Raw genomic sequence first — 24,749 nt, 5'->3', positions numbered from 1 at the left:
TATATTTAAAAACAGAATAAAAATTGTCCTTGCAGTGATCAGACATCTAGCAAGAGTCACCAACGTTTTCTGAAAAGGGTCACGTAGTAAGTATCTTAGGCTTTGTGGGCCAGACAGTCTCTATAGCAACTACTCAACTCTCCTGCTATAGCAAAAAAGCAGCTGTAAACAGTATGTAAACAAACGGGCCCAAGTATGTTCTTTACAAAAAAAAACTTCTTTACAAAAACAGGGGTCAGGCCAGATTTGGCTGTAAGACTTTTTTCTTTTTTTTTTTTTTGTGCTAGTCCCTGATTTCAAGCAATGTAAGAATGACAGTGACAGAAGCAGCCTTACAATTTCAAGGTTCCTAATGTTTTACCATTAGATCTGATTTTTGCTTTGACTTTCCAGTATACACATACCCTTCTAATCCTAATTAGCTAAGAGTTTATTAGCACGGTTGTAATTTTTTTTTTTCTTTTTAATTTTTATTGGAGTGTAATTGATTTACAATGTTGTGTTAGTTTCAGGTGTACAGTGAAGTGAATCAGTTATACATGTATCCACTCTTTTTTAGATTCCTTTCCATTATAGGCCATTAGAGACTACTGAATAGAGTTCCCTGTGGTATACAGTAGGTTCTTATTAGTTATCTATTTCATATATAGTAGTGTTTATATGTCAATTCCAATCTCCCAATTTATCCCTTCCCCCCTACCCCCCCTTGGTAACCATAAGTTTGTTTTCTACATCTGTGACTCTGTTTCTGTTGTAAATATGTTCATTTGTACCCTTTTTGTATATTCCACATGTAAGCTATATCATATGATATTTTTCTTTCTCTGTCTTACTTAGTATGACAATCTCTAGGTCCATCCATGTTGCTGCAAATGGCATTATTTTGATCTTTTTTATGGCTGCATAATATTCCATTGTATACATGTACCACATCTTCTTTATCCATTCATCTATCAATGGACATTTAGGTTGCTTCCATGTCCTGGCTATTATAAATAGTGCTGCAATGAACATTGAGGTGCATGTATCTTTTCAAATTATGGTTTGCTTCCGGATATATGCCCAAGAGTGGATTGCTGGATCATATATTAGCTCTATTTTTAGTTTTTTAAGGAACCTCAACACTCTTCTCCATGTGGCTGTACTAATTTACATTCCCACCAACAGTGTAGGAGGGTTTCCTTTTCTCCACACCCTCTCCAGCATTTATTATTTGCAGATTTTTTGATGATGGCCATTCTGACTGGTGTGAGGTGGAACCTCACTGTAGTTTTGATTTGCATCTCTCTAATGATTAATGATGTTGGGCATCTTTTCATGTGCTTTTTAGCCATCCGTATGTCGTCTTTGTAGAAATGTCTATTTGGGTCTTCTGCCCATTTTTTTTGATTGGGTTTTTTTTTTTTTTATATTGAGCTGCATGAGCTGTCTGTATATTTTGGAGATTAATCCCTTGTCGGCTGCTTCATTTGCAAATACCTTCTCGCATTCTGAGGGCTGTCTATTCATTTTGTTTATGGTTTCCTTTGCTGTGCAAAAGCTTTTAAGTTTAATTAGGTCCCATTTGTTTATTTTTGATTTTATTTCCATTACTCTAGGAGGTGGATTGAAAAAGATCTTGCTGTGATTTATGTCGAAGAGTGTTCTGCCTGTTTTCCTCTAAGAGTTTTATAGTATACGGTCTTACATTGAGGTCTTTAATCTATTTTGAGTTTATTTTTGTGTATGGTGTTAGAGAATGTTCTAATTTCATTCTTTTACATGTAGCTGTCCAGTTTTCCCAGCACCACTTACTGAAGAGACTGTCTTCTCCATTGTATATCCTTGCCGCCTTTGTCATAGATTAGTTGACCACAGGTGCATGGGTTTATCTCTGGGCTTTCTATCCTGTTCCATTGATCTATATTTCTGTTTTTGTGCCAGTACCATACTGTCTTGATTACTGTAGCTTTGTAGTATAGTCTGAAGTCAGACAGCCTGATTCCTCCAGCTCCATTTTTCTTTCTCGAGATTGCTTTGGCTATTTGGGGTCTTTTGTGTTTCCACACAAATTGTAAAATTTTTTGTTCTAATTCTGTGAAAAATGCCATTGGTAATTTGATAGGGATTGCATTAAATCTGTAGATTGCTTTGTATAGTATAGTCATTTTCACAATATTGATTCTTCCAATCCAAGAACATGGTATATCTCTCCACCTGTTCGTGTAATCTTTGATTTCTTTCATCAGTATCTTACAGTTTTCTGAGTACACGTCTTTTACCTCATTAGGTAGGTTTATTCCTAGGTATTTTATTCTTTTTGATGCGATGGTAAATGGGGTTGTTTCCTTAATTTCTCTTTCTGACCTTTCATTGTTAGTGTATAGGAATACAAGAGATTTCTGTGTATTAATTTTGTATCCTGCATCTTTACCAAATTCATTGATTAGCTCTAGTAGTTTTCTGGTAGCATCTTTAGGATTTTGTATGTATAGTATCATGTCATCTGCAAACAGTGACAGTTTTACTTCTTCTCTTCCAATTTGGATTTCTTTTACTTCTCTGATTGCTGTGGCTAGGACTTCCAAAACTATGTTGAATAACAGTCATGAGAATGGACATCCTTGTCTTGTTCCTGATCTTAGAGGAAATGCTTTCAGTTTTTCACCGTTGAGAATGATGTTTGCTGTGGGTTTGTTGTATATGGCCTTTATTATGTTGAGGTAGGTTCCCTCTATGCCCACTTTCTGGAGTTTTTATCATAAGCAGGTGTTGAATTTTGTCAAAAGCTTTTTCTGCATCTATTGAGATGATCATATGTTTTTTATTCTTCAGCCTGTTAATGTGGTGTATCACACTGATTTGTGGAAACTGAAAAAACCTTGCATCCCTGGATAAATCCCACTTGATCATGGTGTATAATCCTTTTAATGTGTTGTTTGATTCTGTTTCCTAGTATTTTGTTTAGGATATTTGTGTCTATGTTCATCACTGATACCGGCCTGTAATTTTCTTTTTTTTGTGATAACTTTGTCTGGTTTTGGTAGCAGGGTGATGGTGGCCTTGTAGAATGAGCTTAGGAGTGTTCTTTCCTCTGCAATTTTTTGGAAGAGTTTCAGAAGGGTAGGTGTCAACTATTCTCTGAATGTTTGATAGAATTCACCTGTGAAGCCATCTGGTCCTGGCCTTTTGTTTGCTGTTAGATTTTTAATCACAGTTTCAACTTCAGTACTTGTGAGTCATATTTTCTATTTCTTCCTGGTTCAGTTTTGGAAGGCTATACCTTTCTTATCTGTCCATTTTTTCTAGGTTGTCCATTTTATTGGCATATAGTTGCTTGTAGTAGTCTCTTATGATCCTTTGTATTTCTGTGGCATCTGTTGTAACTCCTTTTTCATTTCTAATTTTATTGATTTGCACCCTCCCCTTTTTTTCTTGATGAGTCTGGCTAAAGATTTATCAATTTTGTTTATCTTTTCAAAGAACCAGCTTTTAGTTTCATTGATCTTTTCTATTTTTTTCTTCATCTCTATTTTATTGGGTTGGCCAAAAAGTTCTTTCAGTTTTAAGTAAAAATAAAAGACACAGTTTTTCATTTTCACCAAGAATTTTATTGAACAATGTATTTACTAACCGAATGAACTTTTTGGCCAACCTAATACTTATTTTTGCTCTGATCTTTATGATTTATTTCCTTTTGCTAATTTAGGGGTTTTTTCTTTTTTTGGTTGTTCTTCCTTCTCTAGTTGCCCAACAAGGTGGAAATTTTAAAAAGTTATGAAGACATAGGTGAATAAAGTAAATTTTGATTGGGATGAAACAGAGGAAACAGGAGATTCACAGAACTTATCCCAGCAGGGTGGAAATCTTCAGATGGCCATTAAGAACCAGGATGAATAAAACAGACATAGGTGGGATTAAAACAGAGGTTTTAACACAGCACTACCAAAGGCTGAGTGGGACTCCCTGCTGGTTCCCCAACATTGAAGGGCCCCAAATAAGTCTGCTCTATTTATCCTAGTTAGGAGAAATTTTAAAAGTCTGAAGGTAGAAATGACAATGAGAAATTTAAGCAGCAATCAATTGGGGCAGTGACTAGGCAGATTAATCAAGATAAAGACTGACAAATGGGCCAAATCCCCTTGGCTCAATCCCTAGCTGGGGACCCAAAGACTTTTGTACAAGAGTGAGTAAAATGGTCAGGAGTGGAGAAGAGAAGTTTCCCTTGAGCTGTGTTACCAAAGTCCACTAGTGAAGGCCTGATGTGTGCTACAATTAGACTGAAAAAAAGTAAAAATGTAATGGTTGATAGGATTATGAAAGTTGACACTTCCCCTACCTAGTATTACAAAACCAAAACCCATTGATGAAGTCTCAATGGGGGCTACAGTGAGGAACATAAGTGATGATGGAATTACAGTATAAGTTTGTAGGAGACTTGGTGTGTTTGAACTGGTTTCATGTGAAGTGACGGTGTTTTTTTTCACCTGATTATATTTTGGGGATGGACACTGTATCTCACTGGGGAACGTTTCCCTTATCTAGTATTGTAAAACAGAAGGGATGGAAAGCCACCCTTCAAGCATTATTAACTGGACATGCTCTATGGAACCAGTAAGATTGAGCCTGCAGTGTGGAATAGAAGTTGGTGTGCTGGTAGGGACAAAACTCTCTGCGCCACAGCCCTATGTGGAACGTAGACTGAGGCTTATGGTAAAAATCTGTGAGTGCCTCCCAGCAATGACTACTTGAACTTCGAACTACAGAATTTCCATTTGAGGGGTGTTTACTACCTAGCCACTGGACACTATTAATTGAAGCTACTCATATGACTGAAGGGCATAAAATGATACTGAAATGTGAAACACTCAAAACATCTGGGATGATGGAGAAACACCCTAATAGGGATGGTAGTGCCTGGAAGAGTTCCACCATAATGGAAACGGTTTATAAAGGAACAATGCTGTCTGGGGAATACAGGGAGGAGACTAACAAGCTCGGTGTCTCTTTTCCTCTAGGACAGATTTTGGAGTCACCCGAGAAGCTGCCGGAACTGACTGCCATGTAGACAGTGCCCTATGCACAGCTCTTAACTGACCAACCAAGAACTGCTTGGTTTATGGGTAGCAGTTCCAAGGTGGATGGATAACATACTATTTGGAAGTCCACTGCTCTGACGAAGGTAAAAAAAATCAGACAGGCAAGGCTGAACTGCATGCTGTTTTCCCAGCAGTGATGAAAGAATTGAACAGTGATATAATCTCCTATCTTCTGGTTTTTACTGAGTCATGGGCAGTGGTCAATGGCCTGGCCATATGGTCAGGCAGGAGGGCAATGGAAACCTGGCCTATTAAAAGGATGCCCATATGGGACACACAACCCTGTGGAAATCACTGTGGGAACTGGAGGGATGCATTAAACTAGAACATGTTGATGCCCATCAGAAGAACTCCTTTCCAGGCTTGGAAGGTGAATGGAATCAACAATCAGATATCCCCCTGCTCTCTCTCAAGACGGCCACCTGGGTCCATGAAGTGAGTGAATATGGGGTTAGTGCAGCAATGCAGAGATGGGCTGAATCTAGACCCATTCTTCTTGTACACTCTGAGTCACAAAATGCCAATAAAAACTGTTCTGTCGACCAGCAAAAAAGACAGAGACTGCAGATGGCTATGTGGCAGATTTCCTGTTAGGAAGGCCCTGAACATAGCAAGTTAGTTGGTAGCCCTGGGGGACTACAAACGGTTCTTTACAGGTAGAGACAGTGACTCTAGGCAGGGCTTTTCTTACCCAGTGGTAGAGGCAAATGCTCAGTTACAGTTTCTGGTTCAGCAATCTATGTTGTTGTTGTTGCTTTTAACACCTTTATTGTAACTATGTTTTTAATCTTTGTTACAACTCCTAAGGGCCTATAGGGCAAGATGTGCCTTCACTCCATCTGAAAAAATGGGGCTAACAGTGACTGCTGCTATATGGGCTGGTGGTAAAGACAGCCCACCTGTTCTGCACCTATGTAACCTTAACTTATCTGAATAGAAGTGGATGAGGGGGAGGCACCTGCTAGCCTAGTATTGCTGTCTGTAATCTAGACCAGCACAGTTGCTGAACCTAATGTCCCTTCCAAAGGTGGAGAAGCTTGGATATGAATGGAGAAAGGGAAAAAAGGGAAAAAAAAAAAAAAGGCTCAGAGCAAGAGATGATACCATCTCTTAGCTCTATTATACTACATGCCTGAAAGGGTGAAGCCATATACTGTATCTCTGACACCCCTCCTGCTGTTTTTTTAAATTGAAGTATAGTTGGTTTACAACTATACTTAGTTAGTATACTTGGGTTAGTTTCAGGTATACAGCAAAATGATTCATTTATACATATGTATGTACAGATCTATTCTTTTTCGGATTCTTTTTCATTATAGACTACTACGAGATATTGAATACTGTATAGCACAGGAAACTGTAAGTCCTTGTTATCTACTTTTTATATAGTAGTGTGTATTTGTTAACCCCAAACTCCTGATTTATCTCCTTGCCCCTATCCCCTTTGGTAACCGAAAGTTTGCTTCCTATGTCTCTGAGTCTATTTCTGTTTTCTAAATAAGTTCATTTGTACCTTTTTTTTTTTTACATATAAGTGATATGTATTTGTCTTTCTCTGTCTGACTTACATAGTATGATAATCTCTAGGTCCATGCATGTTGCTGCAAAATGACATTATTTCATTCTTTTTAATGGCTGAGCCATATTCCATTGTATATATGTACACCACATCTTCTTTATCCAGTCATCTGTTGATGAACCTATAGGTTGATTCCATGTCTTGGCAATTGTAAATAGTGCTGCTGTGAACACAGGGGTGTACGTATCTTTTCAAATTAGAGTTTTTGCCTCTTCTAGATATATGCCCACAAGTTGGATTGCAGGATCATATGATAGCTCTATTTTTAGTTTTTTTATGGACCCTCTATACTGTTCTCCATACATTCCCACCAACAGTGCAGGAGGATTCCCTTTTCTCCACACCCTCTCCAGCATTTATTATTTGTATACTTCTTGATGATGGCCATTCTGACTGGTGGGAGGTGATAACCTCATTGTGGTTTTGATTTGCATTTCTCTAATAATTATTGATGTTGAGCATCTTTTCATGTGCCTGTTGGTCATCTGTATGTCTTCTTTGAAGAAAAGTCTCTGGGTCTTCTGCCCATTTTTTGATTGGGTTGTTTTTTTGTGGTAGAGTTTTACGAGCTGTTTGTATATTTTGGAGATTAATCCCTGTGCTTCCTTTGCAAATATTTTCTCCCATTCTGTGGGTTGTCTTTTCATTTTGTTCATGGTTTCCTTTGCTGTGCAAAAGCTTTTAAGGTTTAATGAGGTCCCATTTGTTTAGTTTTGCTTTTATTTCCCTTACTCTGGGAGACGTATCCAAAAAATACTGCTGTGATTTACGTCAGAGTCTTCTGCCTATGTGTTCCTCTAAGAGTTTTTTAGTATCCAGTGTTACATTTAGGTCTTTAATCCACGTTTGAGTTTATTTTTGTACATGATGTTAGAGAATGTTCTAATCTCATTCTTTTACATGTAGCTGTCTACTTTTTCCAGCACCACTTATTGAAGAGACTATCTTTTCTCCATTGTATATCCTTATCTCCTTTGCTGTAGATAAACCGACACACCTGTGGTCAATTAATTTCCAGACTTTCTATCCTGTTACATTAAATCTGTGTATTTTGTGCCAGTACCATACTGTTTTTGATGACTGTAGCTTTGTGGCATAGTCTGAAGTCAGGGAGTGTGATTCCTCCAGCTTCATTCTTCTTAAGATTGTTTTGGCTATTAGGGGTCTTTTGGTTTCCAGCCAAATTTTAAAATTATTTGTTCTAGTTCTGTGAAAAATGCCCTTGGTAATTTGATAGGGATTGCACTGAATCTGTAGATTGCCTTAGGTAGTATGGTCATTTTAACAATATTGATTCTTCTATCCCAAACCATGGTACCTTTCCATTTGTTTGTGTCATCTTCAATTTCTTTCATCAGTCTTTAAACAGTTTTTGGAGTACAGGTCTTTTGCCTTTTGCCTCCTTACATAGGTTGATCCCTAGGTATCTTATTCATTTTGATGTGAATGGTAAATGGGATTGCTTTATTAATTTCTTCCTTAATTTCTCTTTCTGAGAACTCAAGAAAACAATTTTCCACTCCTGCTTTTGAAACCTGCAAACCCATGTGCCCTCATGCTGGGAGACTTTCTCATGATATGACAATGTACTAAATAGTTATTAATGACAAACTGGGATGCCAGGTATCATTTAACATTTATGACTGTTTTACTATAAGGGATACATGTTCAAAGACCAGGGAGTGGATTGTGATATTTTGATTTATAAAATATAAAGGATAGGGTTTAGACAGTTTCTTGGTTGGTGAAGGTGTGGAGATTTGGAGAGAGTGGAGCACTAGGAGAGGGTATGGAAGCTCCACCTCCTTTCTCCATAGCTTGCCCTATGCATCTCTTCCATCTGGCTGCTGCTGACTTATATCCTTTTATAATAAACCTGTGATCTAGGGTGAAGTGGGTTTCCTGCATTCTGTGAGCTACTCTAGCAAATGAGAATCTCTGATTTCCTCTGATATACAGCCAGTCAGTCAGAAGTTCAGGTAACAACCTGGACTTGTGATTGGAAAGGAGGGGTGCAGGCAGTCTTGTCGGACTGAGCCCTTAACCTGTGGGATAGGTGTCAGAATTGAGTTGAATTATAGGATATCCAGCTGTTCCTAAGAACTGCTAGGTGGCATGGGGAAAACTACCCCCCCACACACACTTTAATAAATACATTTCAAACTTTTATTAGTTTTACTGTTTACTTAAGTGATACTGACTGTATTATAACTTATTTTTTGGTTAGGTTACAAGCTAGTCTCACAGAATAAAATGGAAAACTTTCTACCTCTATGCATGAGAATCACGTATTCTTTGAATACCTTGTAGACCTCACACCACCATTAAAACTCAGTGATTTTTTTGGAGCTAGATGAAACTCTTGCACCAAAAGGCTTCACTAAGATAATTAGGTTAAATCATATGAAACTGCCAAAATTTGACTGGTTTTGACTTCAATGAGCAATTTTGTACGGTTCAACCTAATGGTTAGGTTCAACCTAATGGTTATAAACTGCCATTGTTGATTCAAGAATATTTTCCTAGAAAATCAACCGTTTTCTGTAATTTTTCTAAATTATTGTATAATAGCGTACAATCTTTTAATCACCTTCACATTGGAGTGAGTTTAATAGTACCATGTAGAAAAATGTCTTCAACTTCTGAAGAGGAATTTTGGTAAAATTATGGTATAAGTAAGTAAAGGTTCAATAAACTTAAAAATTCCAAGCATAAATTCTTATTCCCCACCTAACCTGTAAACCCCTAAGAAGGCCACAGGTTGCTTTCAGGGGCTCTGTAAACATGTGAGCCAAATTTATATGTGAGTGCATACATCATACGGGGAGAACCCAGTAGCTTTAGCAAATTCTCAAATACCTAAAGTCCCAAATAACTTTAGAGAGTTTTGAAATGACATTTAACAAGGTACATACATAAAAATGTGATGGAAATTCTATTAAATGGAAGACAGGAAAAATACCATTTCAGAGTACAAAGATTCCAATGTAAACAAACTTACATTCTATTTCATTTAAAGATTAAAAGTACATAAAAATATAGAAGGAATGAAAACCATTTTATATTAATGCTAACATTCTTCTGGAAACTATGTGGATAGGTAGACATTTCTCAACAAACCGAAAAGACATGTGACTTTCATCCAAGGTTTGTAAACTTCTAAATGTGTTTCTACATGTTTTTAGAGATGAACAAACTAAAGAGGAAAACAGAGTAACAGCAGAAAATAAAATGTGAGATAAAGGAGACAGTTAATGAAAGGTGAACACAAATTGTTTCTCCAATCACAAGGTAGTGAACGCAATCATAAAAAGAGGGAAAACAATGGGAAAAAGAGCATTAACCATGTAATGGCTTACCTTGACAAAGACCGCTGGAAAACGAAAGTAGGGAGGTACTGAAACAACATGGAAGGAATAGAAAATTGAAAAGCAAAGAGAAAAGGCTAAAAGGAAAGAGTGAAGCAAAACAATGAAAAATCTTATTTTGAAAACAGTATTTCAGGTTTCTCTGAAGCATAATGAAAAAGAAAAGGATAAAACTAACCTGTTGTACAAATTCCAAGGGTACTGGTGTGGCTTGTGTAAATGCTTCTAGATGAATACCATGCACAGGGTCTTCAACTATCAGACAGCCAATGTCAAACCATCTGCAACAGAATGTATGAGTTTCACATTGTGTATGTGCTAAATGAGTTATGGTGAATAAAGTACTAACATTCCGATAAAACATTACCAGGTTGACTAGAAAAACATTTCCTTGAAATTTTCAATAGGACAATCTATAAAACAACATATAAAATTACCCTGTTGGCTTAATTCAGAGAAGGAAAAAAAACAACAAATAATTGAAATTACTCATCATGGAAAGTTCCTTTTCTTGCTAAGATTTGGAGAAAAGAATGGCAATTAGGGGTGCTCAAATATGCAACAGATAAATCTACTCATTTGAAAATTCAAATAACATCGTAATTTAAAATGTCACTTGCTAAAATATGGGAAAATTTATATTACCAACTCTATAATTAATATATAGCCAAGTTGCAAAGTTACTATAAAAATAAACTCATTCAGGAAATAACAAATCCTCTCCTCATTCCTGATAATTCCTTCTAATCACACTTTCTGAAATCACACTTTCTGAATTGTTCACAACGAATCAGTCTGAAAACAGCCTCATGAAATCAAGAAAATTTTCTTCAATTTAAAGATACACGTAAAAAGTCATAGTTAAAAACTGACTTAGGTGAGGTCATCTGTAATATCACTAGCATTTTAACTAGCCAGAATCAGGAAATCATGAGTTTAAATAAGATACAGAGCAAGAAAATTTTAAAATATACAGATTAAAGGGCGATGAAATACAATATGATTAGGAAACTTATTTACATATTCAAAGAAACAACAAAACAATATGTAGAATAACTTTTGAGTTTATAATGTCTGTAGTATTCACATCCTAAAATTTTCCTTGAAATTAAGAACCTTAAATAGTTATTTTATTTATTATATGAATCATTATTTTAAATAATTTATTTGGTATATGATGAATCAGTGTTTTATTTTATATGATTTGTGTATTATGCAGATGGCAGAGAATAACTGTAGTGACTAAGCTTCCAGGCACAGCACGGACGTCCTGACAAGCAGCAACGCTGAAGGTACGAGCAGTCTCCCCTACCATGCCGGTGATCACACGAGAAAAACTCCCCTTCCTCTCCAAACTACTGTCACGCTCCCGAGCGTGTCAACCTGGATATCCCATCCTTCTCAACTCAAATCTAAACTGCCGTCACTGCCATGCCCACCGAGACCTCTTCCGTTTCCCTGACGAGTGCTATTGGCTGAGGAAACGCTGTCCTCTCCCTCCTTCCTCCTGTCCTTCCGCCCCACTCCCACTCCCCACCCAGCAGGAGGAAAAGTGGCGGTCTCCGCCGTTCATACTCAAGGACAATTGCTAAAGAAGGCTCTCCTCCTCCTCACCCTCTCCATGCGGTTGGGGAAATAAGACAGACTCGACCAATCCCATATGGAAGCTACTTAGACTTAAAAAAGGCTTAAGAATGGTGGTTCCAAGACATTTAGATTTCATGTAGCCGAAAAAAAATCGAAATAGCACCTGAGGAGCTGACACAGGTATGCCAATTTGTATTTTATCAAAGAAAGACCGTCCACTACCACCAGTCACTTCACAGAAGGACATTTTAACCCATTTCACACATAACCCTTGGTTTTAGAACTTGATAGGTTAATCTCAGAATAAGGACAATTCATGTTTACACAGGTTATTTTTCCATTTTGGTATAAAACATGCTAATTTCCCTCATGTAGCATGAACTGATGCAAAGTTTATCACAAATAGCTAGGTCTATACTGGCTTTACTAGTAGGAGGCAAACACCAATGGTCTTTTCTTGACTCAGTTATAAGCATGTATTTTCCTGACTATCTTCTGTGCATTTATTTTTCATGGGAACACCACAGAGAGAAGTAGCCAAAGCGAACGATCGAGTGTTTTGGGTCACGGGTTTGCTGTTTGTTCTCATGTCCTTCCTCTAGTCCCCTTCTGTATCTTAATATTACAGCCTTTTCACCCTCTCCTCCTTAAACCATACTGGAAACCATCCACAGACTTCCTAATACCAATTACTATTCCTAATCTTCCTTATTTGCTAGTCTTCTGCTCAAAAAAAAGGTAGGAAAAATAGCACATCTAGGTATGATGGAGCAGTTGATGGCAGACCAATGCTCCCAATGAAAAGCTGGATGAGTATACAAGTCATATCTAATGGCATCCAAGAGCTGTAGAAGCAAGGAAGACAAAATGGAGTAACATTCTGGACAGGGACAACCTTTCAAAGGTAAGCTGAAGACTTTCAGCTGACCCTAAGCACAACCCAGCCTGGACTCAGGTCAGTCTATCTAAAGTGCACCAAACTACTACCCCTTCCACACACCTCACTACTCTGTTTATTAGAGGGAAGAGTGAACCTTCTCAAAATTACCTCAAGACTCTCGAGTTTCTTATAAACAATGCCTGGCTTTCCAAGATTATGAGGCATCCACAAAGACAGCACCTTATCGTCACACCAAAAGGAGGCTAAAAGAGGCCCACACACTGGCTTCAGTAGACAAAGATCTTAAAATAAATATGACTCATATTCAAGGAAAGAGAGAGGTAAAGATAGTCGAAATAGAAAATATAGGTATTCAATAGTAAATTAAATCTACTTTTTTTAAAAAATCAATGTATGGGCTACACAGCAGACGAATCAGAGTGAGGAAGTAGGGGAAAGAGGGGACTGACCAAATGAGAACTCTGAGGCACAGTCAGAAGGTGAACAAGCATGTAATTACAGTCCTAGAAAGAGAAGAGAGAAAACGGGCCAGAAGCCAATTCTGAAGAGCCAATGGCCAAGAACTTTCCAAAACTGATGAAAGACATAAAATCCAATGAAAGAAAGAATCAAGCTCAGGGAATCCACAAAAATTCAATACCTAAGCAAACACACACCCCTGTACCTACCATACAAAACTGCAAAAATAAAATGACAGAAAAAATCCTAAATGCAGCTAAACAATACATTCTCTTCACAGAAACAAGCTGGATAGCTGATGTAACAGAAATGATGGAAGCCAGAAAACAGTACAACAGCATCTTTAAAGTACTGAAAGAAAAGATCTGCCAATCCAGACTTCTATATCCAGAAAAAAACACCCTGTGAAAATAAAGGTGCTTTAAAGGCTCTTTCAGACAAAAGCTGAGAGAACTCCTGGCTAAAGTCTTCCATCACAATGTATATAGTACCAAAGGATGCTCTTTAGGCAGAATGAAAATGATCCCAGACAGAAAAACCAAAAATGCAGGAAAGAATTCAGAGAATAAATGTAAGTGAATAGAGTGTACAGAAATATTGTGTAAAATATATACACAAGATACTTAATACTGCAAAAGATGAAGGGGGGTAAATGGTATTGAAAGTAGTTCAGTATTATCAAAGTCATAATTTTTATTAAAACATAATACATGGAAAAAGGCACAATGGAATCTCTAAGGTAGCCCTTAAATGAATATTTCAGTTTCCCCCTCTGTTAACCTTTTAATATTCATCATCACTGGATGGTTGCTTGGTGCTTACATAGAAAGTTCAAACTTCCCAACCTAGCAATCAAAGCTCTTCAAGCTACTTTCTGATTTCCTATCCAACAGTGTTCAGCCAAGCTGATAAAATCACTGACCCCAGAATACATCTTAACCATCTTCACACTTTTCCTCCATGCAGAATGTCCTAGCTATTCTTTTCTACTTAACCAAATTTTACCTACTCTTCAAAATTCAGCTCAAGTCCCAATCATTCACGGATCTTATCTGACACCATCTCCACATCAAGTTAATTCCATTGAAAATGTACATAGCATTTTATGTACGGCCCACGTGCAGCAACGAAGACCCAATGCAGCCAAGAATTTAAAAAATAAAAAAATATGTTCCTCTACTGACTGACGGGTGTTTGGTGATACCTATCAGTGTGAAAAGATATTTAAAAAAAAAAAAAAGATGAATTATGTTGCTGGAGGGTTTTTCCAAACTAAATAGATGAGAGGTGTAGTGTTCAACAGAACTCAAACCTAGTGACTGCCTCCAGGCCCTCTTGCCATACCTTCCATTACTCTGAATGACTGTGTAAATGATTGTTGCTGGAGGTCAACATCCAAGCCAATAACTAAATCACTGTATCATATGTAATTGATTATTAACACAATCTTACTAGCATGCAGGGAACACAATGTCCATTTTACAATTAAAAAGGAGAAACGAGCAGAAATGTGAGCAGAACTACACAGGTCACATAGCTAGTTAGATGACAGAGCTAGACCAGAACGTAATTTGCTCTCTGGTTCTAAAATAGGATACATTTTTTTACTAGATGTTCAGTGTAAGCAATCATATTTTGCTCCTAAGAGAAACATAATAAGCCTCTTACTGAACCGTTATACGCCAACAAACTGGACAACCTAGAAGAAATGCATAAATTCCTAAAAACACACAACCTGAATCAAAAGAAACAGAAAATCTGAACAAATGGATTACCTGTAAGGAGACCGAATCAGTAATCAAAAACCTCCCAACACACAAAAGTCCAGAACCAGATGGTGTCACTGGTGAATTCTACCAAAGATTTAGAGAAGAATTAATACCAATCTTTCTCAAACTCTTCCAAAAAACAGAAGATGAGACACACTTCCAAACTCATTTTACAAGGCCAGCATTACCCTGATACCAAACCCAGACAAGGACACTACACAGAAGAAAATTAAAGGCCCAATATCCCTGAAAAACAGAGATGTAAAAATCCTCAGTGAAATACTAGCAAACCGGATTCTACAATGCATTAAAAGGATCTATACCATAATCAAGTGGGCCAGGGATGCAAGGATGGTTCAAAATGTGCCAATAAATCAATGTGCTACACCACATTAACAAAATGAAAGATAAAATCATACGATCATGTCAACAGAGCTATAAAAAGTATTGGACAAAATTCGACACCCATTAATGACAAAAACTCTCAACAGAGTGGATACAGAAGGAACATACCTCAACATAATCAAAGTCATATACGGCAAGCCCATAGCTAATATGCTCAACAGTGAAAAGCTAAAAAGCTTTTACCTCTAAGATCAAGACAAGAATGCCCACTCTTCCCACTTTTATTCAGCATGGTATTGGAAGTCCTAGTCAGAGTAATTAGGCAACAAAAAAAATGCATCCAAATCAGAAAGAAAGAAGTAAAACTGTCACTATTTGCACATGACATATTATATATATAAAAACCTAAAGCTACCACCAAAAAACTGTTAAAACTAGTAAATTCAGTAAAGTTGCAGGATACAAATTCAATACCCCCAAATTTGTTGTATTTCTATACGCTAATAGCAAACTGTCAGAAGAAAAAAGTTTTTAATACCATTTACAATTACATCAAAAAGAATAAAATAGTTAGGAATATATTTAACCAAGCAGGTGAAAGTTGTCTACTCTGAAAACTATAAGACGTTGATGAAAGAAACTAAAAAAGACACAAATAAATGGAAATATATTCCATGCCCATGGACTAGCAGAATGAACATTGTTAAAATGTTCCTATTACCCAAAGGAAGCTACAGACTCAATGCAATCCCTATCAAAATTCCAGTATTTTCCACAGAAATAGAACAAACAATCCTAAAATTTGTATGCAACCACAAGACCCTGAATAGCCAAATCAAATCTTGAGAAAGCAGAGCAAAGCTGGAGGCAATATGCTCCCCGATGTCAAATTATAATACGTAGCAACAGTTATCAAAACAGTATGGTACTTGCATAAAAAACAAAAATACAGATCAATGCAATGGAGCCCAGAAATAAACCCATGCATTTATGGCCAATTAGTTTATGACAAAACAGCCAGGAATATGCGATAGGGAAAGGACAGTCTCTTCAATAAATGGTGTTGAGAAAACTGGACCACAATTTCACACCAGAGATAAAAATTAATCAAAATGGATTAAATACTTGAGCATAGCATCTGAAACCATAAAAAACTAGACGAAAACATAGGCAGTAAGCTCCTTGATATCTGTTGTGGCAATGATGTTTTTTGGGTTTGACACCGAAAGCAAATGCAACAAAATCAAAAACAAGTGGGACTACATTAAGCTAAAAAGTTTCTGCACAGCAAAGGAAACGATCAACAAAACGAAAAGGAAACCTACCAAATGACAGACAATACCTGCAAATCATATATCTGATATGGGGCTAATATCCAAAATATATAAAGAACTCATACTAATCAACAGCAAAAACCAAACAATCCAATAAAAAAATGGGGAGAAGATCTGATTAGCCTCCTTTTCCAAAGAAGACATACAGATGGCCATACGTAAAAAGGTGCTCAACATCACTAATCCTCCAGGGAAATGCTAATCAAAACCACAATAAGATAACATCTCACACTGTTAGAATGGCTATTATCAAAAAACAAGAAATAAGTGTTCACGAAGAGGTGGAGAAAAGGGAACCCTTGTGCACTGTTGGTGGGACTGTAAATTGGTACAACCACTATGGAAAACAGTATGGAGGTTCCTCACAAACTGAACTACCAAATAATCCATAAAGTTCACTTCTGGGTATTTATCCAAAGGAAACGAAAATACTAACTCAACAAGACATATGCATCCCCCTGTTCACTACAGCATTATTTCCAACAACCGAGGCATGGAAGCAACTTAAATGTCTGCTGATGATAAAGAAAATGTGATTTATACACACACTCACACATAAATATGTACGTATATATACAATGAAATATTATTCCATTGAAAAGGAAGGAAAACCTTGCCATTTGCAGCAACGTGTATGGACACTGAAGTCATTAAGCTAAGCGAAGTAAGTCAAATAGAGAAAGACAAATACTGTATGATCTCACATGTGGGGGGAAAGCAAACTCACAGATACAAAGGACAGATTGGTGGATGCAGAGGCAGGGGTGGGAGGGGGAGTAAAATGGATAAAGGGGATTAAAAGGTACAAACTTCCAGTTGTCATGAGAATATAATGTACAGCATGGTGACTATAGTTAATAATACTTTTTGTACATTTGAAAGTTGCTAAGAGAATAGATTCTGTCTTGTAAGTTCTCTAAAAAAATTATAACTATGTTAAAAAAAAAAAATCCTCTTACTTGTCAGGAAGCAATTCTGCAATGAAGTTTTCTACTGACACAGCAGTCTGTTTTTCATGGATCACTCCAGTTCGACGCAAGCTATCTATCCGTTCCTGGGCACCCTGAAACAGTGTGCATTAGAAACTATTTTAAATTATTTGGTTTTAAACATACTAATTTATGACTGTATAAGTAATATGCATATACATTTATACACAAACACATATATACTCACTGTAAACATGAAAACAATACAGAAGCACAGAGAGTAAAAAGTGAAAAAGCCCCACTGTATTCCCCTCAGTATTAAGAGTCTGCAGTGCATCTTCCAAATTATTCCTGTATGCATTATTTTGGTTGCTATCATGAAATGGATAATTTTTATATTACATGTTCTAATTGGTTATTACTAATAAAAGGAAACTGTGCTTTTTAATGTTGATCTGGCAAGAGGCCATCTTACTAAATAAAAATGATTTATCAATTCTAGTAGTTTTTTAGTTGATTCTCTCTTGAATTTTTCTAGGCAGGCAATCATATCAATAGCAAATATGTTTTTTCTCTTTCTTCTGATTCCTTTTATATATAGCCTTTAAAGTTTGCACCAAAATAACAGTTATTTTAACTTCAAATGTATGCATTACATCAAAGCTTATTCAAGAAAATCAGTACCATTTATGAAACAAAATTGAGGGGCTGAGAACACTAAATAGATAACTCAAAATCATGAATTAAATATATACTTGTGGCAGAAAACTAAAAGCTGGATTAATGAGGACAAGGTTGTTGTTTACTACTTTTATTTGAATCACTTCATAAAAGTGATCATGAATGATATGATGAGAATGTGTTCAAAAAGCAAGATAAAGCTATTTCTGAATAAAACTAGTCATGGATAATACCCCTATTTTTTATCATGAACAGCAGAGCTAAGCAGTGAATGAGATTAAGGGGTCAATTCTTCTTCAAATGAAAATGAAGAAAGCTAAGACACTTCTAGAGACAACTGAATTTATTTCAGAGACAACTTAAATGAAGAAGTGACAACTGCATGAGAACATGTAGGCCAATCTGTCATTAGCTTATAAACATGAAAGATGAAAGAAGATATGAGTTAAACTACAATAAAGTCAAGCTGTATTTTTGCTTACTCTTGTATCTCTGGTACCTAGCATAGTGTCTAACCTAATAGGCAGCCAGTGAGAGCTTACTACATGAAAAAGTGAACAAGGGAAAAACTAAGGGCTTCTGAAGGCCTATATGGCTAACATTAGGAATCTAAAGAGTGTAAATATGGCATCACCAAATCTAATAGTGCACGAGGAGGTCACTGTTGAACCTGAAAGAAAATACAATAGCTAAGATGAACCTAATTCTTTGTACTGGATAATGTAAATCTGTTCCGAAATTTGGGAGGAGTAAAATAATTCCCTCCTCCCAAAAGGTAGTTATGTCTAATTTTTTACTATAAAGAAGTTTAAATAAGTGTTAATTCAGTAAGAAACTATTAGGGGATTAGTGGGATGTTTAGAGATTCATTCGCAACTCTTCAAAGGTGCTATCTCAGCTACACACTACAACAAAATATTCCTAGATTTTATGCTCCCAGGAAACAGAAACTAAGTTGGTTCATTTTTTACTATCCTACAGCACAGGGCTTTATACTTCATAGGGTTCACAAAATATTGAACTGAAATTAATTAGCACCTATAAAAGATAGGATAATGAGTTAGGTAGACAAGTGTAATGCCTTGTTTTTATGGAATCCAGAAGAGAAAATGAAGAGGGGGTAAATCAGCCTCTGTCCTCCTCTGACCACAACACTACTTAAGTGTGGCATCTTTTGGCGTCACAGAGACACTTTGATATTAGTCACTACCAATGTTTTGAGACGGGAATTTTAACTTTATTTTTCAGCAGTGTAGGGCACCAAAAATTAGGTAGTTTAGAGGCCACACTGAAGTAACTGTCTCAGAACTGAAGTAAGATGCAGAAATGCCTCTAGAGCTTATACTGTACTCTGAGAGCTTATACTAAGCAACTTGGTTCAGATAATCAAAATTCCATGCTTCTTCAAAAATTCTTACAGATATTAACTACATTCTTCTTGACTATAAGCTATAAAACAATGGTCAGAAATATAATTGGCTTTTCAGTAAAATTAATACTTGGCATTGGAGAAGTTTCAGAAGCTTCCTAACTTTAATTACAGCTGATTTATTTCCTTAAACAATTTCATATGTTTAAAGGAAAACTTAAGTTTAGTCAAAAAAGACATTCACTTCAAATAAAATCTGAAGGGGAGAAAAAAATCTGGGTTGAAATTTTAATATTCTACATTATTTTCTTTTTGTTAGTGCCCTCTACTGTTTCTGAAAAGAAACAAACCGCTGGGAAATTACAAATCACTTTCCTATATATATCAGTTTCAATGAATTTTAATTTTAAGCTTGTATTAAAGATTGTAGAAAAGGAACACTTTTCTAAATTTGAAGGGCAAAAACCAATACTAAAACAAATCAGTCAAATACTAATAAAATCACAATATAAACTGAACTATTAATATTCAGAAAATAAGATTTTTCTTACAGAAAAAAAATCTCCATCAGCCTTTCAAGTTCAGTTTATACCGATCTGAAGTGTCTTTTATGCAACGATATTTAACATAAAATATTTAAGACTCGTGTTTTAAAAACCATGAAATTCTGAGTTATGTTCCAAAAATCACGTGGTGATCTATCATCAGAAACTATGAATGACGACCCTATCAGTTTTTTTGAGAACAATTAGAAACCACAGGACTTGCAAGAAGATTTTACGGTGTCATTATGCCATTTGCATCCTTAACATCTAAAACATTATTCTGAATTGTCCCTTCATATGACACTCAGGAGGATTTTAGGTTCCGAGGCAATCAGTGGGTGAGCGGTACATCTTTATTTTCTAATGGGAGAGGTCAGAGCTTATGAAGAGGAGATGAGAAAGGAGATGGCACGTTGCCTCCATTACAAGTATGTATTCAGGCAGAAAATTTTAGGAAAGCATACATACGGAAGTTGAGGAAGGAGAAGCTGAGTTCCTGAAAACTATCTGGGTCTACCTGGACCTTGTAAAATCTTTGCATGTCACCAGAGGTACTTATACACAAGTCTGAAGACCACTGTTTGATGGTAAAGGTACTATCAAAGTATAGCAACAGGTGGGCAGCTAGAGCTCTGTTAAAGGGAAAAATCTCTATTCTCATATGGCTGACATGTTGTTAAACCAAAATTCAAAACAGATCCCAGAGGGAAAACATCTTCTGCATTAGACTGCTTACTTGAGGAAATAAATTATTAATTTAAAAAGTTTACCCTAGCAGTTTTAATTCTATTGTTTGGGGTTTTATACCAAGATATCTCAATAGGACTGCTAGATATTCATTTTAAAGAACATGAAGCACTATTCTAAAAGTTTATATCTATAAACGAAACAAAGATCTCTGCTCTTGTAGAACTTAACTCTAGTGGGGAAAAGGCATTAAACAATAAAAATAACATCAACATAAACTATATGGTAAATCAGAAGATGCTGGCTGCTATCAGAGGAGGGCTAGAGGGATCAGGAGGGCAGGGCAGGTAGGTGCAGACTGCAGTACTGAACAGGGCGGTCAGGACAGGCCCCACTGTGGAGGGAAGATGTTAGTGAAGACTTGAAGGAGGTCAGGGAGTCAACCAAGTAGATATCTGAGGAAAGAGTGGCTCAGCGAGAGCTGTGAAAAGGCTGTGAGAAGAGAGCAGCCTGTCAGACAAGCGCAAAGACCTGCAAGGAGGCCAATGTGGCTGGCGTGGAGTGAGCAAGGGGGAAGACCAGAGAAAAGCAGAAGGCCGCTGGTGCAGCCGCTGTGGAGAACAGCATGGAGGTTTCCTAAAAAAACAAAAATAGAGCTGCCATATGATCCAGCAGTCCCACTCCTGGGCACATACCTGGAAAAGATGAAAACTCTAGTTTGAAAAGATACGTGCACCCCACGGTTCACAGCAGCACTATTTATAATAGCTCATGGAAGCGACTAAGCGTCCACGGACAGATGAATGGATAAAGAAGATGTGTGTGTGTGTCCGATGGGACATTACTCAGCCATAAAAAAGAATGAAATCATGCCATTTGCAGCAACATGGATGGACCTAGAGATGATCACACTAAGTGAAGTACCTCAGAGAAAGACAAATATTTTATGATATTACTTATATGTGGAATCTAAAAAGATAGTACAAATGAACTTATTTACAAAACAGAAACAGATTCACAGACATAGAAAACAAACTTACAGTTACCAAAGAAAAAAGGGTGGGGGGTATAAATTAGGAATTTGAGATTAACAGATACACACTACTACATATAAAAGATACACAACAAGGACCAACTGTTGTACAACAAGGAACTATACTCAGTATCCTGTAATAACCTATAAAGCAAAAGAATCTGAGAAAGAATATATATACACACACACACACACACACACATATATATATATGGTATAACTGAATCACTCTGCTGTACACCTGAAACACTGAAAATCAACTATGCTTCAATTAAAAAAAAAAAAAAAAGAAGGCCAGTTCAGCCTGGCCACGTGGGGCTGTGGAAGCCTTGGTAAGGAATTTGGATTTTACACTCAGTGAAATATAAAGTTCTGAAAAGAATAGTGAAATGGTTTGATCTTGTGTGTTGAAAGAATTACCCTGGCTACTCTGTTGAGGATAACATATAGGGTCACAAGGGGAGAAACGGGATGACCTGTTAGGAGGTGAACCCAAGATTCCAGCAAGGCTTTGTGGTGGCTTCACCCAGGGTGGGAGCAATGGAGACAGTGACAAGCAGTCAGATGCCGGATGTATTCTGAAGGTACAGTGAACAAGATTTCTTGATGAACTGGACATGGATAACGAGAGAAGTCAAGGATGAATCCAAGGTTTCTCATCTGAGAAAATGGAAGGACAGAGCCGTCATCAATTGAGATGGAGAAAGCTGCGGCGGGGGACAGGTTGGAAGGAAAGAAAAGCAGTTGAGTACTAGAAATGATAAGTTTGAGACATTCAAGTAAAGGTATTAAAAAGGCAACGTTAGAGCTTCCCTGGTGGTGCAGTGGTTGAGAGTCCGCCTGCCGATGCAGGGGACACGGGTTCGTGCCCCGGTCTGGGAAGATCCCACATGCCACGGAGCAGTTGGGCCTGTGAGCCATGGTCGCTGAGCCTGCGCGTCCGGAGCCTGTGCTCCGCAACAGGAGAGGCCACAACAGTGAGAGGCCCGCATACCGCAAAAAAAAAAAAAAAAAAAAAAAAAGGCAACTTTTATATTAACCTAGTTTACATGAGAGGTCTCTGCTCGAAACTGTCAGCACACAGCTGGTATTCAAAGCTGTGGGACTAGTTGAGATCACCGAGAGAGTGAACGTAGATGAAGGGAAGGAGACCATCAGGAGGTTGGGGAGAAAAGGAGCCAGCAAAGGAAGCACAGAGGAATTTGTGAGGCAGGGAAGAAACCAAGTGTGGCATCCCCAAAGGCGAACGTAAAAGACATTACAGAGGAGTCTCAAAGCCAGTGGTAGGTCAAACAAGATGCACAACATTGGCGACCTTGAAAGCATTCTCGGTGGAGGGGTGAGGGTGAGAGCCTGGCTGGGGTGGGTGTAAGAGACTGAAGAGAAGAACTAGAGATAAAACTGTTGGCAACTCTCTGCAAGTTTTGCTGCAAAACGAAGTGAAAACCTAGGGTTGGAGGTGATGGGGAAAGTAAGGTAAAAAAATTTGTTAAGGTTTTCTTTAGTTTATTTTTGTTTTTTAAGGTGGGAGCAGTGTTTACATGCTGATGAACTGTTCATTTGTTTTTGCATGTTTGTATACTGATGGTAAAAAGTGTATGAGAGGGAGGGCAGAACTCTTGGAACTTTAGCACTTAGCACGCAAGAGGGGGCCAGGTCTACTATGGTAATGGGATTGGCTTGTGTATGTGACAAATTTTTTAATGGTAACAGTCCAGAAGACAAAGTGTACGATATTCAAGTGGTGGTGTGAGTATGCAAGTGTGTGAAATTTGTTTTCAAAATAAGCCATTCTGTTATCTGCCACTATTACGCAGGGATTATATAGGTATCTACAGACTTAATCACAAGGTCTTCTTCCCCCACTACCAAAAACTATGGCAGTGTCTTCCTTTGGTAAGTGCCTTACTACTGGTAATGGAATTTAATAGGTCTCTATATGCTGATGAGACCTTGGCACACTCTGGTTATATACAGGCTTTGTGCCTATAACATGCCAGCTGGTGGGGTCTCTAAGGCAAGGTAGTTAAAAGGACAGGGAAAGGGAAGACTCAAAGAAAGTAAGTTAAGAAAACTTTCTGGATGAGCGCCGAGTCCCCTCATCAAGTACTGGGTTGGCCAAAAAGTTCGTTCGGGTTTTTCCGTAACGGAAAATACAAGGGAAAAGGGGGACTTTGTCAGGTGTATTTACAACCTGCTTACTAGAACCCCATTACTACTCTGGAAACTTCCACATATATGAGAATCCCATAAACCATGAAGAAATACATAAAGTGTAAAGTATTATTAATAGTGATAGTAATAAAAAGCTTACGGGATTCAAGGGATATTATAATTTCAGTAATGGATTTAAACTTTAATACTGGGTTAAGAAGATGTCTTTCAGGACTAAAACTGCTCTCTTTCTGTGCTCTTGGCATGTGGTTCCTCCCCTCCCCGGATAATCAAAACCTACTTTAGGTTTCTTTAAATTAAAACTCCACTGTATCTTCCTAACACTACAGAACTGTCTAATTAAAAACCAAATCAATATTTCAGTAAGTAAAAACCCAAAAGCTCCATATAGACCATAGGATTATCATCAGAAATTTTAAAAAGTGAACTGCAAGCTACTGTATCCTGAAAAAGATGCTCATTACTCACTTTTAATCCAGCTGCATAACCCACTGGTTGTGGGGCAATGCTGGACTGCCCAGCTTCCCCGATCACCACAGCTAAGCCAAAGACCTCCTGGAAGGCATCTCGGACAGCGGCAACTTTTACTTCTTTATTTGAGGTCACTACAATGTCCAGTTCACCTCCAGATTCTACAAAGACCAGAAGAAAATTTCAATTCCAAATTAAAATAATGAAATTCTCATAATTACTACCATGCGTTAACATTTTACTACATAATTACTCTTAACCTGGCAAAACAATGCAAGCTATAGATTACCTTTTCATTGGCTGAGGAAACTGAGGCTGATAAGGTCTCACCCAAGGTAACACAGCTACTTAGCGATGATGTCAGGACTCAAATCTAGGTCTGTATCTTTTCACTACACTGCCTGATGCAAGCAGACACATTTCACCCTGTCATCTAATG

The 24,749-nt window shown here is 37.3% G+C and overlaps 1 protein-coding gene across 4 annotated transcripts in view; it reads right to left on the bottom strand.

The window, feature by feature from the left end:
- Positions 1–24,749, bottom strand: part of PRRC1 (proline rich coiled-coil 1) — a 44,078-nt gene that overhangs the window by 5,710 nt on the left and 13,619 nt on the right. For all 4 annotated transcript variants that reach the window (XM_089909262.1, XM_089909260.1, XM_022588703.2 and 1 more), the window contains exons 6-8: positions 24,308–24,471; positions 17,380–17,483; positions 10,204–10,306 (exon numbers count right to left, since the gene is read on the bottom strand). In XM_089909262.1, coding sequence (XP_089765388.1) covers positions 10,204–10,306; positions 17,380–17,483; positions 24,308–24,471 — 371 coding nt within the window. The remainder of the gene's footprint in view (positions 1–10,203; positions 10,307–17,379; positions 17,484–24,307; positions 24,472–24,749) is intronic.

Source organism: Delphinapterus leucas, chromosome 3 (assembly GCF_059928025.1).
Source record: "Delphinapterus leucas isolate spDelLeu-1000000601 "Yukka" chromosome 3, BTC_Dleu_Yukka2, whole genome shotgun sequence".
NCBI classification, from domain to species: domain Eukaryota; kingdom Metazoa; phylum Chordata; class Mammalia; order Artiodactyla; family Monodontidae; genus Delphinapterus; species Delphinapterus leucas.
This window is presented reverse-complemented; position numbering and strand designations above follow the sequence as displayed.